Genomic DNA, 13662 nt, shown 5'->3' with positions numbered 1-13662 from the left:
TCTTCTTTATCCATTCATCTGTTGATGGACACTTAGGTTGCTTCCATATCTTGGCTATTGTGAATAATGCTACTATGAATATTAGGGTGTGTGTATCTTTTCAAATTAGTGTTTTCATTTTTTTGGGATAAATACCCAGGAGTGGAATTGCTGGGGCATATGGTAGTTCTATTTTTAGTTTTTTGAGAAACCTCCATACTGTTTCCCACAGTGGCTGCACCAGTTTACATTATCACCAACAGTGTATGAGGTTTCCCTTTTCTCCACATTCTTGCCAATATTTATTATTTGTGGTCTTTTTGATGATAGCCATTCTGACAGGTGTGAGGTGATATCTCACTGTGGTTTTAATTTGTATTTCTCTGATGATTAATGATGTTGAGCATCTTTTCATGTGCCTGTAGACCATCTGTATATCTTCTTTGGAAAAATGTCTGTTCAGGTCTTCTGCCCATTTTTTAATGTTCTTTTTTGTTTTTTCTGATGTTGAGTTACAGGAGCTGTCTATATATTATGGATATTAACCCCTTATCAATCGTATCATTTGCAAATATTTTCTCCCATTCAGTAGGTTTTCTTTTCATTTTGTTGATGGTTTCCTTTGCTGTGCAAAAGCTTTTAAGTTTACTTAGGTCCCATTGTTTATTTTTGCTGTTATTTTCTTTGCTTTAGGAGACAGATCCAAAAAAAAAAATTTGTTACAATTTAAACCAAAGAGTGCTCAGCCTATGTTTTCTTCTAGGAGTTTTATGGTACCTAATCTTACATTTAAGTCTTTAATCCACTTTGAGTTTATTTTTGTATATGCTGTTAGAGAATCTTCTATATTTCATTCTTTTCCATGTAGCTGTCCTGTTTTTCCAGCACCACTTATTGAAGGCACTGTCTTTTCTCCATTGTGCATTCTTGCATTTTTTGTTGTAGATTAATTGAACATAAGTGGGTGGGTTTATTTCTGGTCTCTTATATTCCGTTGATCTATGTGTTTGTTTTTGTGCCAGTACCATACTATTTTGATTACTGTAGCTTTGTAATATAGTCTGAAGTCAGGGAGTGTGATTCCTTAAGTTATGTTCTTTCTCAAGATTGTTTTGGCTATTCAGGTCTTTTGTATTTCCATACAAATTTGAAAATTATTTGTTCTTGTTCTGTGACAAATGCCATTGGTATTTTAATAGGGATTGCGTTGAATATGTAGATTGCCTTGGGTAGTATGGTCATTTTAACAATATTAATTCTTCCAATCCATGAACGTGGTGTATCTTTCCATCGGTTTGTGTCATCTTCAATTTCTTTCATCAGAGTCTTACAGTTTTCTGAGTACAGCTCTTCTATCTGCTGTAGTAGGTTTATTCCTTGTTATTTTATTCTTTATTATGCAGTTGTTAATGGGATTGTTTCCTTAATTTCTCTTTCTGATTGTTTGTTGTTAGTGTATAGAAATGCAACAGATTTCTGTATCCTGCAACTTTAGTGAATTTATTGATGAGCTCTAGTAGTTTTCTGGTAGCAACTTTAGGATTTTCTATGTATAGTATCATGTCATCTGCAAACAGTGACAGTTTTACTTCTTCCTTTCCAGTTTGGATTCCTTTTATTTCTTTTTCTTGTCTGATAGCTGTGTCTAGGACTTCCAGTATTATGTTGAATAAAAGTAGCAAGAATGGAAATCCTTGTCTTGTTCCTGATCTTAGAGGGAATGCTTTCAGATTTTCACCATTGAGAATGATGTTAGCTATGTGCTCGTCATATATGGCCTGTATTATGTTGAGATATGTTCCCTTTATGACCACTTTCTGTAGAGTTTTTATCATAAATGGATGTTGAATTTTGTCAAAAGCCTTTTCTGCCTCTGTTGAGATAATCATATGATTTTTATTCTTCATTTTGTTGATATAGTTTATCACACTGATTGATTTGTGGATATTGAAAAATCCTTGCATTGCTGGGTTAAATCCTACTTGATAATGGTATATGATCATTTTAATGTATTGTTGGATTTGGTTTGCTAATATTTTATTGAGGATTTTTGCATCTATGTTTATCAGTGATACTGGCCTGTAATTTTCTTTTTTGTGTGTTTTCTTTGTCTGGTTTTTAGTATTGAGGTGATCCTGGCCTCATAGAATGAATTCAGGAGCATTCCTTCCTCTAATATTCTGAAATATTTTGAGAAGGATAGGTGTTAAAACTCTTCTCTAAATGTTTGGTAGAATTCATTTGTGGAGCTCTCTGGTCCTGGACTTTTGTTCACAAAGTATTCTATTCAGAATGGTTAGGGGATAGTATGAAATAATTGCCAAATACTCTAGCCTGTTTCTTTTTCAAAATAGTGTTAATCCTTTATATGCATTAAGAACTAACATAATAAGGTTGTATTATATTTTGAAATACTAGAAAAATGAAATGACATTCTTTTCTTTCCCCCTAGGTTTTCTTATGCATCTTTCAGTGATTCCAACATCATAGCAGTGGTGGTAGACACGGCTCTTTATGTTGCTAAGAAAAATAGCCCATTTGTGGAAGTGTGGGACAAGAAGACTGAAAAACTCTGTGAACTGATAGACTGTGTGCACTTTTTAAAGTAAATTAATTGTTTTTTAAATTGTTTTTTAAATTTTATTGTGAAAAGAATACTACATGAGACCTACCCACTTAACAAATTTTTAAGTGTACAATATGTTGTTGACTATAGGTACAGTGTCATTGGTTCTTTATTTTATGCCTGTAAGAGCTGTCCTTACACTTCACATTTCACAGAGAGAGGAAGTATGGCTTATTTTTCTTCCTTTCTACTTCTAAATAGGAAAATGTTAAAAAAAAAAACAACCCTCAGAAACAAAATTGTTAATGCTTCTCAGCACCATCTGTTGGTATCCGACAAATTTCATTTTTGAAAAAAAAAATAGGCACATAATAGATATGGTTTCCTCAAGGTATTACAAAGAAAAAGTCACAAAACAATATAAAATATGGGTGAAAAAATGTACCGGAGGAGGGAAGATCAAGATGCCAGACTGAGACCACAGTGCTCAGTCTGTGCAGTGTGTCAGAGACTTCCCATCAAGCACATCCCTTGTTTGCTGCTGCTGGCACACAGGACCATTGCCAGCCTTATTTGCTAGCTACTTCATAGTTTTGTTCTGGTTTTACAGTATAGATGTTTTTATCTGCTGGAGAACATTTAGATTATATATCGTATCCATAAAATGAGATTTCAGAGTTTACTTTCCTAAGACCTTAGTTTTTCTCTGGATGGTGAGGAGATTTGTGTTCAGAAGAGCTGACAGTTCTGCCTGGTAAAGGGTCCCTTACTTCCTGAAATTCCAAAATTATTACGATTCTTTTACTTCTGGATACCTCATTTTTGTCATGAATTACTCATTAGCTCAGCGAAAAATTCAGTCGTTTGTACTCATATCTTTTACATGTAGATGATTATAATTTTATTTTCCTCTATAACTTTTAGACTTCATAAAAACCTTTTGAAACTAACTTTTTTTTCCTTCATGTTGGGCAAATTTGTTCTTATTTTTTTGCTGGATTACATAGCCTTATTTATAAAACTTGTGTTTCTCTTATTTATTTCAGAATTTCTTGAAGTTAAGAGGCAATTGTATTATCTTTGATCATTTATGCTTTATGTAGTGAAATGTGGCTCTTTTTTTTTTTTGCGGTACGCGGGCCTCTCACTGTTGTGGCCTCTCCTGTTGCGGAGCACAGTCTCCGGACGTGCAGGCTCAGCAGCCATGGCTCACGGGCCTAGCCGCTCCGCGGCATGTGGGATCCTCCCGGACCGGGGCACGAACCCGTGTCCCCTGCATCGGCAGGCGGACTCTCAACCACTGTGCCACCAGGGAAGCCCTGAAACGTGGCTCTTTGACATTCTATATTTAGCAAAATTAGTTCTGTACAATTTTAATAGTATGTAATGTATGCTGTCATGTATTCATAATTTAAAATGTTATATATGTGTGTGTGTGTGTCTGTATATACAGAGAGAGACACACATTTATTTTATCTCTTTATTTCTGAGAAAAGTATTAATGCATACTTTCCTTACGGTTTTTAGGGAGGAGCTGGTCAAAGCAAACAAGGAAGCGAAACACCAATTGTCTTATTCTGGGAGAGTGAAAACTCTCTGCCTCCAGAAGAACACTGCCCTCTGGATAGGGACTGGGGGGGGCCATATCTTACTCCTTGATCTTTCAGCTCGTCGAATCATCCGTATAATTCACAGCTTTTGTGATTCTGTTAGGGCCATGATGACTGCACAGTTAGGCAAGTTTCTTTTCTTTAGATCTTTTTTTTTCGTATTCTCTAAGACTATAAAAATATGTTTTTATTTTAAATTTTTCTCTTCACTTTCCAATGTCATGTGAAGTGTCTCAGAAGTTCACAGTGAAATTTTGCAGAATGTGTTTTGAATAGGGCCCTTAAAAACACGGAGGGAATAGATGTTTTTAGTCCCATAAGAGAAGCAGATTATTCTAACTGAACACTAAATTTGGGTCTTACTTTCTCTTTGTTCTTTATAATTAAGACAAAAACATATAATATTGAGTATTTTTAAGTTTTTGACCAAAGAAATTAAAACAGATGTTTATTTTGATCTTAGTTTAAGCTTCCTACTAGTTTTTCATTCTATAAATAAATTTATATTCTTATAGCAATATATGCTGAACTTCACAATCTACAAATATTAACAAATCATAATGTTTTACTCAAGTTTTTGTGTTTTTTCTTCTTACTCCTTTTCTACTTAAGTATGAAAAAATCATGATAGCACATGATACTCACACTTAACTATCTTCTTTTGACTAATTATTTGCTTTAGGGAATAGACTTAGTATATATAGAGTTGATCACAAAAAGTGGGTTAAGTTCTGCAAAGCTAGAGTTAATGTAGCTTTAGCAAATGAGAAATAAAATGTTTAACAGGGTAAAGAGAATAGTAAATTCCTTTTACAGGAATATATTAAGGGGTGAGACAAATGTTTCTCCTCAACCTCACCCATTTTCCATGAATGGGTGTCAGAGTTGCACAGGGGTTAGAATGAGGTGCTCCTAGTGACTGGTGACTACCAGGACACACATCCACACCAGCAAAGTAGTAGCTGTGCAGGGGGCTGTCCCTCTAGTCTTACTCACCAAGGTTGTTGTATCCTTTAATTTAATTTGTATGTATTGAGTTGGCCAAAAAGTTCATTCGGGTTTTTCTGTACGAACTTCTTGGCCAGCCCAATACTTTGGGATCCAAATGGTTGTTCATTACTGACGTTATTGTGAGATTTCAATGGGTTTTATTGATCTTTTAAATAATTTAAACATAATGTACAATGTATGGCATGATCTGGCTTCACTCTAGCTCTCTAGCCCTTATCATTTGCCATATTCCTCTCTGCTTTTTCTGGTCTAGAAGAACATTCAGTCCCTCTTAAATACTATGCTTCACCCTACCTCAAGTTTTTATGTGTGCTGTTTCATCTTTTGCCTAGTTAACTTAGTTACTGAGTAGTAACTAATCTCCTCACTAGACTGTAAACTCCATGTGGGTTGGCTCTGCTTGTGTTTGTTCCCTTTTATTCCCATGGCCTAGCCTAGGGCCTAGTGCATAGAGGCTTTTGATAAATATTTGTTGAATACATTATTGAATGACTTGAGAATAAAGAATGGTTATGTGACAGGGTATCAGTATATTATATGTCCATGCAACTCTCTATCCAGATGCTTCACATTTGACCAGTGCCTTATAGTATCCGAAGCACTTTTGCACATACTATCTCTTCGACATATAACTTTGGCTGGAGGGGTACTGTATAAATATTGAACCCATTTTGCAGAAAGTTTAAGCTGTTTTCTCAGATTCACACAATTAATAAGAATGATACGGAATAGATCACAAATTTTCTAACTTTAAAAAATTTCTGGTCATCTTGGAGAGTTTTTTTATTCCGTATAGTTGAGGGATCTTATAAATAGTGGAATTGTAAGTTAAGTTCCAAGGTTTTTGTGTCTTAAATATGAACAGCTGTACTCTTTAAAGTCCAACTTATTATATTGTTTTAACAGAAAACTTTTATTTTTTGATAAAGGAAGCCTTAAAAATGTCATGCTGGTTTTGGGGTATAACCAGAAGAGTACTGAAGGTATGCAACATCAAAAAGGTAATGTTTAATAGGATACTGTATTCCAAGCAGAGTGCAATGATGTGAATGATTATAACATATTTTGTGTTTATACATTTACAGTAAATATTACATATGCTATAAAACTTTAGGCATTTTTAATTGGTAGCTTCTTTATAGTACAAATAATTTAGATATAAATCTTTAAAATTAAGTTTTAGTGATTTAGCAGTGTTAAGTATTTATTTTTCAGGTGAAATAGAGATATCAACCACTATAAAATGAGAACTAGCTCAAACCTAAACTAAATGTGGATATTTTTCCTTACATATTACCTATATCCATATTATGTCTGATTTTGAACAGTGTTTGAAAAATCTTTATTTCTTTCAGAAAATGAAGTGTTATAGGTTATTAAAGGTCCACACTTATTAAAGTTTAGTAGTTATAGAACAAAATACATTATAGAATGTATTTTAAACATTTTCCAAATGTAATTTCTTATAAATGGCAATAATTTAGTACATTATTTACATATACATACACACATACACACACATTTGTCCAAGGCAACTAAATATAAATTAACAAAAAGTAAAATAAAAATGTCTCATGGCAGATCTTTGAAACATGATTTGTTTTTTAATTTTCTAGAGATACAGTCCTGCTTGTCTGTTTGGGACATCAATCTTCCACATGAAGTGAAAAACTTAGAAAAACATATTGGAGTGAGAAAAGAATTAGCTGAAAAAATGAGAAGAATATCTGTTGAATAAGAGGGATCTTGGAAATCTTTGTCTTTGGATGGGAAAATTATTATCTTGTAAATATTCTTTAAAAATGTTTACATATAAAAAGGGTATTTCCACTACTTGCTGTTTGCTAATATGTATATGAAGGAATATTTATAGGTTTTATTTTGTAAAAATGTATAAAATTAATGTTTCTTATATATCCTAATTAATCTTGTGGATTAAGCAATGAAAGGAAATCGAAAAAGTACTTAACTGCAGTACTCGTACTGAAATTTATAAAGTGGATAATTTTTTGTTTTGTTACTCATAATGAAGGTAAACTTTATTTTACATTCTGTGATTGACAGGTCTATTGCTGGACTACTTTCTAGATATTCTATAAAATAGAATAAAAATGTTAGAACAGTTTTACATGTAATACATTCCTTCTTAGATTGCTTTTAAATGAAGTTATCATATATGCTTGTAAATAGTCAGTGAATTTGCACTAATAAAGCCCTTTGTTGGGACGTGAGTTCTTTTTGTTCCTGATGCAAGCAGTGCATCTCATACAACTTCACTTTATCTAAAAGAAAATGCCATAAAACGTGCTGATAAGAAACCAACATATTGTCAAAATCCAATCCAAGAAAGACATAACCACTCTCTTTTCCTATATTACAACTCTGCCTTTGAGTGTGGAACCCTGAAGTTTTATAATTGGTGTAAATAAAATGTTCAGTCCTTCAAGTGATATTTTTATGTTTTAATTTTGATTCTAAGTGCTAAGCCAGACCGCTGGCTACTTGTTCCTAATCTTCCCTCCAAATGTTTCTACTCTTCTTCTTCCTAAAGAAGAACTGTTCTTCTTCTTCTTCTTCTGCAAATTCTACATCATTCAGGTAGAAACTCTATTTTCAGAATTATAGAATTCTACGACTCCCACCAAGACCATTGGGACAAGAATGTAACATACCAGTTTGCTGAAGAAGAAAGGAGCTTTAGCTATAATGGGTACCTGTTAACCTAATCTTCTAAATTATACTTAAATTGTTTAAATAAATTCCCATGGTAGGAGTATCAGGGCCGAGTACCTAGGTAACCATTTAAGTGTCATTTCTGCTTTAAGAAAATACATTTTTGGTAAATCTGTTGGCCCTGGCCAATATTTATAATTTCAAACAATTCCCTATGATAGGATAACTAGCCCATTTAATAACCTCAAAACTGAGAATTTTATTATATGAAGATTAAATTTCTTTATATTAAGGGTAATTAATAAATTCTTAACCCTGAAAGATTCTCCGTTTTTCAGAGGACCTATATTTTAATTTGTTGTGTAGTTCAAAAAAAAGTCAGAAATGATGGAGCTATTTGTTCCTGTGATATTTCTCATTGTTACTTTGTATTCATATGCCAAAGACAATTATGGAGAAATATGTAAATGAACACTGTATTTAAATGAAGCAATAAACATTTTTTAAAGCATGTTTGTGAATTTTAAAACTCTTTGTGATAATGTTTTATTTTTCACATGTAAGTCTGTAATCCATCTAAACTTTGTATTCATCTGTGTATGTGACATTCCACTATAGGAGTTGCTAACTGAAGTAGTCTCCTGGAGCATTATTCAATTTTCTATAGTACAACCAGTTGTCAGGATCTCGGGGTAAAACCCAGTGGGCATAATATATTCTATTTTCAAATTCTTATAAAAATTTTCTTAAGAAGAATGGTTCACTCTTGAGTACTGTTCAAAAAATAAGACTTTAGAACAACCGATTTATTAAAAAAATAGTCATTTAATTTTTTTTCTGATTAGAACCCTAGTGTAAACTGCTAATCATTATCAAAATGTAAGCATTTATCTTAACAGAAAATATACTTTGGGGGAAGTTCAGATATAAAGAAAAGGGAACCTCTCTGAATCTAATTCTGACAGGCATTATTGATTATGTATGAACTATTTATTTTTCATCTGGATGGTAAGACATATTGATGAAACAGAACAGAAGTAGCAAAAAAGATTGCCTTCTTGTCAGTTCTATTGCTGCTTACTGATTTACTTTTCTATCCTACATTGGTCTAAATTCCATGTCGGCCTATTACAGCAAGGGGATTTCCTTGTGTCAAAATGAAAGTGGTACTTGCAAAGAGTTAACAGTATTTTTTTCTGCATTTACTGAAATAAGCATATTAAGTGCAACTCTATCAATGGTATTAACTATGGACATACTTAATTTTTTAATATGAAGATCAGTGTAGTAGGATTTATGATTTTCTCTCCAATGAATTGCCTGTGGCTGCTGATTTCTGGATGGTACATCCCTATTCTGAGCTGGGTAATGTTTTGTGTACAGAGTGGAGTGAGAGTGCTCTGATTTTTTGTTGTTGGGGGGTGGGGTAGGAGTGGGAGTAGAGAGAGAGTTGTGGTTGAAGATCATCCAATGAAAACTCTTCTGCCTTAGCACAGAATTATTTTTTCTATGTAACTTCCATGTATTACACTCAACGTCTCTTTGCTCCCTTCCCCTCCTACAATATGGGTTTTTAAAAAATTTATCTGTTTCATATCCACTATGTTTGAGCTACATTACTGGCTAGCACAATGCTCTTGGCACATAATTATATATGGGAAATTTAATTTGGCATTCAAAACCTTCTATGAATTTCTGACAATTTCTGGACAGTTCTTTCTTGCAGTAGGAGATTATAAAATAAATGAGATCATTTCAGTTTTATGTGACTAGAAGGCTTGAATAAAGGTGGGAGTATCTTTTTTTAGCAAGAGAGATTTTATTTCAAAGATGAACATAAGTTCAGCCACATACAATAGAATGTCTTCACTGATACATATTTATTTCAAAAGTAAACACAAGTAGTAACAATATGTAGCAATACCCTTAGTGAACTGTTATGTTAGTCTTTTAAGTCAACTCAATTCCATTTTCATAAAATGCCCTCAATTATTTTGTACACTTTAATGTTCCATAAAGATAATTACTATGTGTCAATTACAGAGAAATAAGTTGTCCTTCATCCATAACTATTGACATTTTACTCTTTACCTCCACTTTTTGGTTTATTGACTTTATATTAAAGAATATGGTTCTCCAGGTGTTGACTTACTTTTTAAATGTCATGATATAAATTGGTCTATAAATTATTTAATTGTTCCTTCAAATAATTTTTACATTTTCAAGGTAATGTAAATAGGAAGAAAGAAAACTGACATAACTTGAAACAGTGACTGAAGGAGATTTTTATAGCAGAATTGCACATAATGGAAAAAGTAAAGAAACAGTCAACCTGTCTTCAATCCCTAGTTAAAGGCCTACCTGTCAAAAACATGTAGAAAAATCTCCCTTGTAAGTGTACACACACAGAAGAATTAATCTTTTAAAATTTCTTTTTTTGTTCTGTGTGTCAGATTCAAAAAAGTTGCAGAAGTTAGGAGATGTGCTCTGGGCTCCTGCGCCTGACCCCATCTCCTTATGCCAGCCATGTTGCTTAATCTGTCTTCGTGTTAATGTCCTCAGATGTCAAAAGGGACAAAAATACTATGACATACAGTTGTTGTCAGAAGCATATTCTTATCACTTTTATCCCCAAACCTAAAAGAACTGTTAGCTGCTTTATATTTGTTGATGAGAGAAAGGTGAATTTTGATGTCTGAAACTGGTAGACAGAGCCAATATTCTGCTGATTATTCATTCTGCTGTGTTACTTGAGTGACAGACTAAGGCCTCTGGATTATATATCATGGGTATCAGAGATCGAGAAAACTAGTAACTTGGCATCCTGTCAAACTAATACTTTGAATATTTGCTTAGCATTTATTTAGTGGAAGCTGGGAGAAACTGACTTTGTGTTAATAAAAGTAATATGAAAACAAATTGGCTTTGGTTTTGTTTCCAGTTGGCAATGATTTGGCGAAGTCCATCTGCTGAAAACTAAAAAGCCTAGGTAAAAAGAAAGAAAAGATCTGGTAAGATGGCATAGAAGTATCAAGCTGAACTTAAAGTGAAGGTGAAGACAAAGACTTAAGCAGAACACCAAAGCTTTTTTTTCCTGTGAGCATTTGCTGATCCTAGTGAACATAGCAACAGTTTTCTGAGCTTCAAAAGGATTGAAGGACAAAGGACAAATCGCAACGCACTCCAAGGTCAGGAATCAAATATAGACAGGTATTCCCACTGGGCTGGAACATGAAGGGATACATCTCAGTGTAAGCGAGAAGCAGAACTGTCCCATCCTCTCCCCACTGGGGACAGCAAGGTTCTGGGAAGGCCCATAAGTCATCCTTCCTGGAGTTACAACCCAAATTCGCATCATTTATATTATTTTTAAAAAATCACCCAAGCTATTAATTAAATGAAAAATGTTTTAAAGTCCTTGAATTAGCTAGGGAGAAAACAAAGTCTTTAGATTTTGTTATATATATATGTATATATTGACAATGTATATAGTGTCAATTCTTGAGTACCCACTAAAAGAATAAGTACAGAGTATATAATTCCCAAACTAGTTGAGGGGGAAAAAAGAAATTACAAAATATTTTTCAATCCAAATGAAAGTAAGAAATGACTAAATAGAAACTAAAAAAGGGGACTGATAAAAAATATTTCATAGGTATAAAACTGAATGTATCAGTGCTTAAATAAAATGTAAATTAAATGATCCAGTTAATAAGATTTTGAGACTTGATAAAAATAAAAATCCATCTGTGCATTATGTGATACGTCTAAAATTTAAGTATATATAAGTGTTGAAAGTAAAATAATAGAAATATACACACACACAAACATGCACATACACAATTAATAACCAAAATGAAGCCAAGGCAGCAATATTAATGTCAGACAAAAAGATTTTAAGGCAAACATCGTACCAGAAATAGAGGATTATTTCATAATGGCAAAATGTTTAATCCACCGTAAAGACATAAATTTTAAATTTATATGCACAATATGCATTAAAATTTATATAATCACATATTCTCAAATATTGGGTTGGCCAAAAAATTCATTTGGGTTTTTCCGTAAGATGGTATGCATAAATTAGCAAAACTACAAGGAATAGTTAGACAACAGAGTGAAAGATTTTAACATACCTCTCTCAATAATTGATGGAGCAACTAGACAGAAGAAGAACAAATGAGTGAGGACAGAGGTTTGAACAGCACAGTGAATAAATGACATGATGGACATAAGAACATGGCAACCAATATCTTTACCATATGTGTTTTATTCACTCTAGATATTTTATTTAAGTATCTTGAATTAACAAACATATGTAAGCTCTCAAAGTACAAGTTTATTTTGTAATAAACTTTGATTTAAAATGTCTTAGTTTCAGGTGTATAGCAAAGTGATTCAGCTATATATGTACGTGTATATATATACACACACATATATATAAATATTCTTTTTTAGATTCTTTTCCATTATAGGTTATTACAAGATATTGAGTGTAGTTCCCTGTGCTATAAAGTAGGTCTTTGTTGGTTACCTATTTCATATATAGTAGTGTGTATATGTTAATCCCAAACCCCTAATTTATCCCTCCCCCCTTTTTTTCCAAATGCAAAGAACATTTACAAAACTGACCATAAAAGGGCCCATACGTCATTAATGTCATCATTTAATTTTAAAGGGCTGAAATCATACAAGTTTATTCTCTCACAAGAATTGAATTAACATAAAATCAATTGCAAAAAGATGTCACAAGTGGGATTCCCTGGGAAGCAGACACTGAGATAGAAATTATTGTGCAGGAAGTTCATCAGTTTGTGCTCCCTGAATCCACATGTGGTCGGGGGAGCAGAGGGGAAGCAAGCACAATGGGCAAAAGGAGAAATTGGGTGGTGTCACAAACATAACAGGGCCTCAGTTAACCTCATGGAGACCTGTGAAGCTTCTACATTAGGGATGTCCTAGGTTAGGGTGAGGGGCCCAGGTCAGTTATTAGATGTGGGATACCTGAAGAAGGCAGAGTAACCTTGGGCATTTCAACACTTTCAGCAGAGGCATCTCTAGGAGCAGGCTGTCAGATAAGTTTACAACCTTCCCAGCAACTGGGGGAGTGGATCCTGGGTGGCAATGAACAACATCTATGGTTGATAACTAAAATTCTGATATGTTTTGAAAGTAATTAATACATGTGTAAACAACCAATTGCTTGAGTGAATTTGTTAATTCTGGTGAAATTGGGGTGAGGTTTTGAAGGATTTATAGGGACAGAAGACATAAATGAAGTCCTACCCAACATGGGGAGTCTAGTTGTAGATTCATTCCTCGAATAAAGCTGTAACACCAAAGAAGTATACTCTTCGAATAAAGGTAAACCAGACCTCACTCACCCCACAATTTGCAGCCTCTCCCTCCAGGTGCTGAGCATAGCAAGGTGGTGATAAAAGAATCTGAGACACTGTAACTCTGAATTCGAATTCATAATAGATTTACAGACCAAATTTACATGACATGTGTTTCCAAAGAACATCAGGAGACTATTGAAAGTTGTTCCACTAGTATTGATTAGGTGCCTGGAAAAAGAAAACTTACATATTCTCTGGAGGAATAGATATTTATCCTTTCTCTTAAATAACATAAATAAATTTTTCAAGATAATAAGCAGTGTACAGTTTAATAAACAAAGCCTACAAGAAAAGACAACATGAGAGAGAAGCTTCAGGATCAACTCAGAGGCTGTCTAAGGGTCCAAATATTATTGTAGAATTGTGAAACAATCTGAAACAAAGATAAACTTGAAAATTTCTTCAGGGGTCAGGAAACCATAAT

The 13662-nt window shown here is 33.5% G+C and overlaps 1 protein-coding gene across 1 annotated transcript in view; it reads left to right on the top strand.

Moving 5' to 3' along the window:
* The window catches only part of LRRK2 (leucine rich repeat kinase 2), a 172505-nt gene extending 164167 nt beyond the window's left edge, over positions 1 to 8338 (top strand). Inside the window, exons 49-51 of the mRNA XM_024122804.3 lie at positions 4073 to 4281; positions 6096 to 6167; positions 6783 to 8338. Of these exons, the coding sequence (XP_023978572.2) occupies positions 4073 to 4281; positions 6096 to 6167; positions 6783 to 6904 (403 nt within the window). The 3' untranslated portion in view covers positions 6905 to 8338. The remainder of the gene's footprint in view (positions 1 to 4072; positions 4282 to 6095; positions 6168 to 6782) is intronic.
* Positions 8339 to 13662: the final 5324 nt, after the last annotated feature.

Source organism: Physeter macrocephalus, chromosome 6, assembly GCF_002837175.3.
Source record: "Physeter macrocephalus isolate SW-GA chromosome 6, ASM283717v5, whole genome shotgun sequence".
NCBI classification, from domain to species: Eukaryota; Metazoa; Chordata; class Mammalia; order Artiodactyla; family Physeteridae; genus Physeter; species Physeter macrocephalus.
The sequence above is the reverse complement of the archived record's forward strand: the minus strand, read 5'-3'. Positions and strand labels throughout refer to the sequence as shown.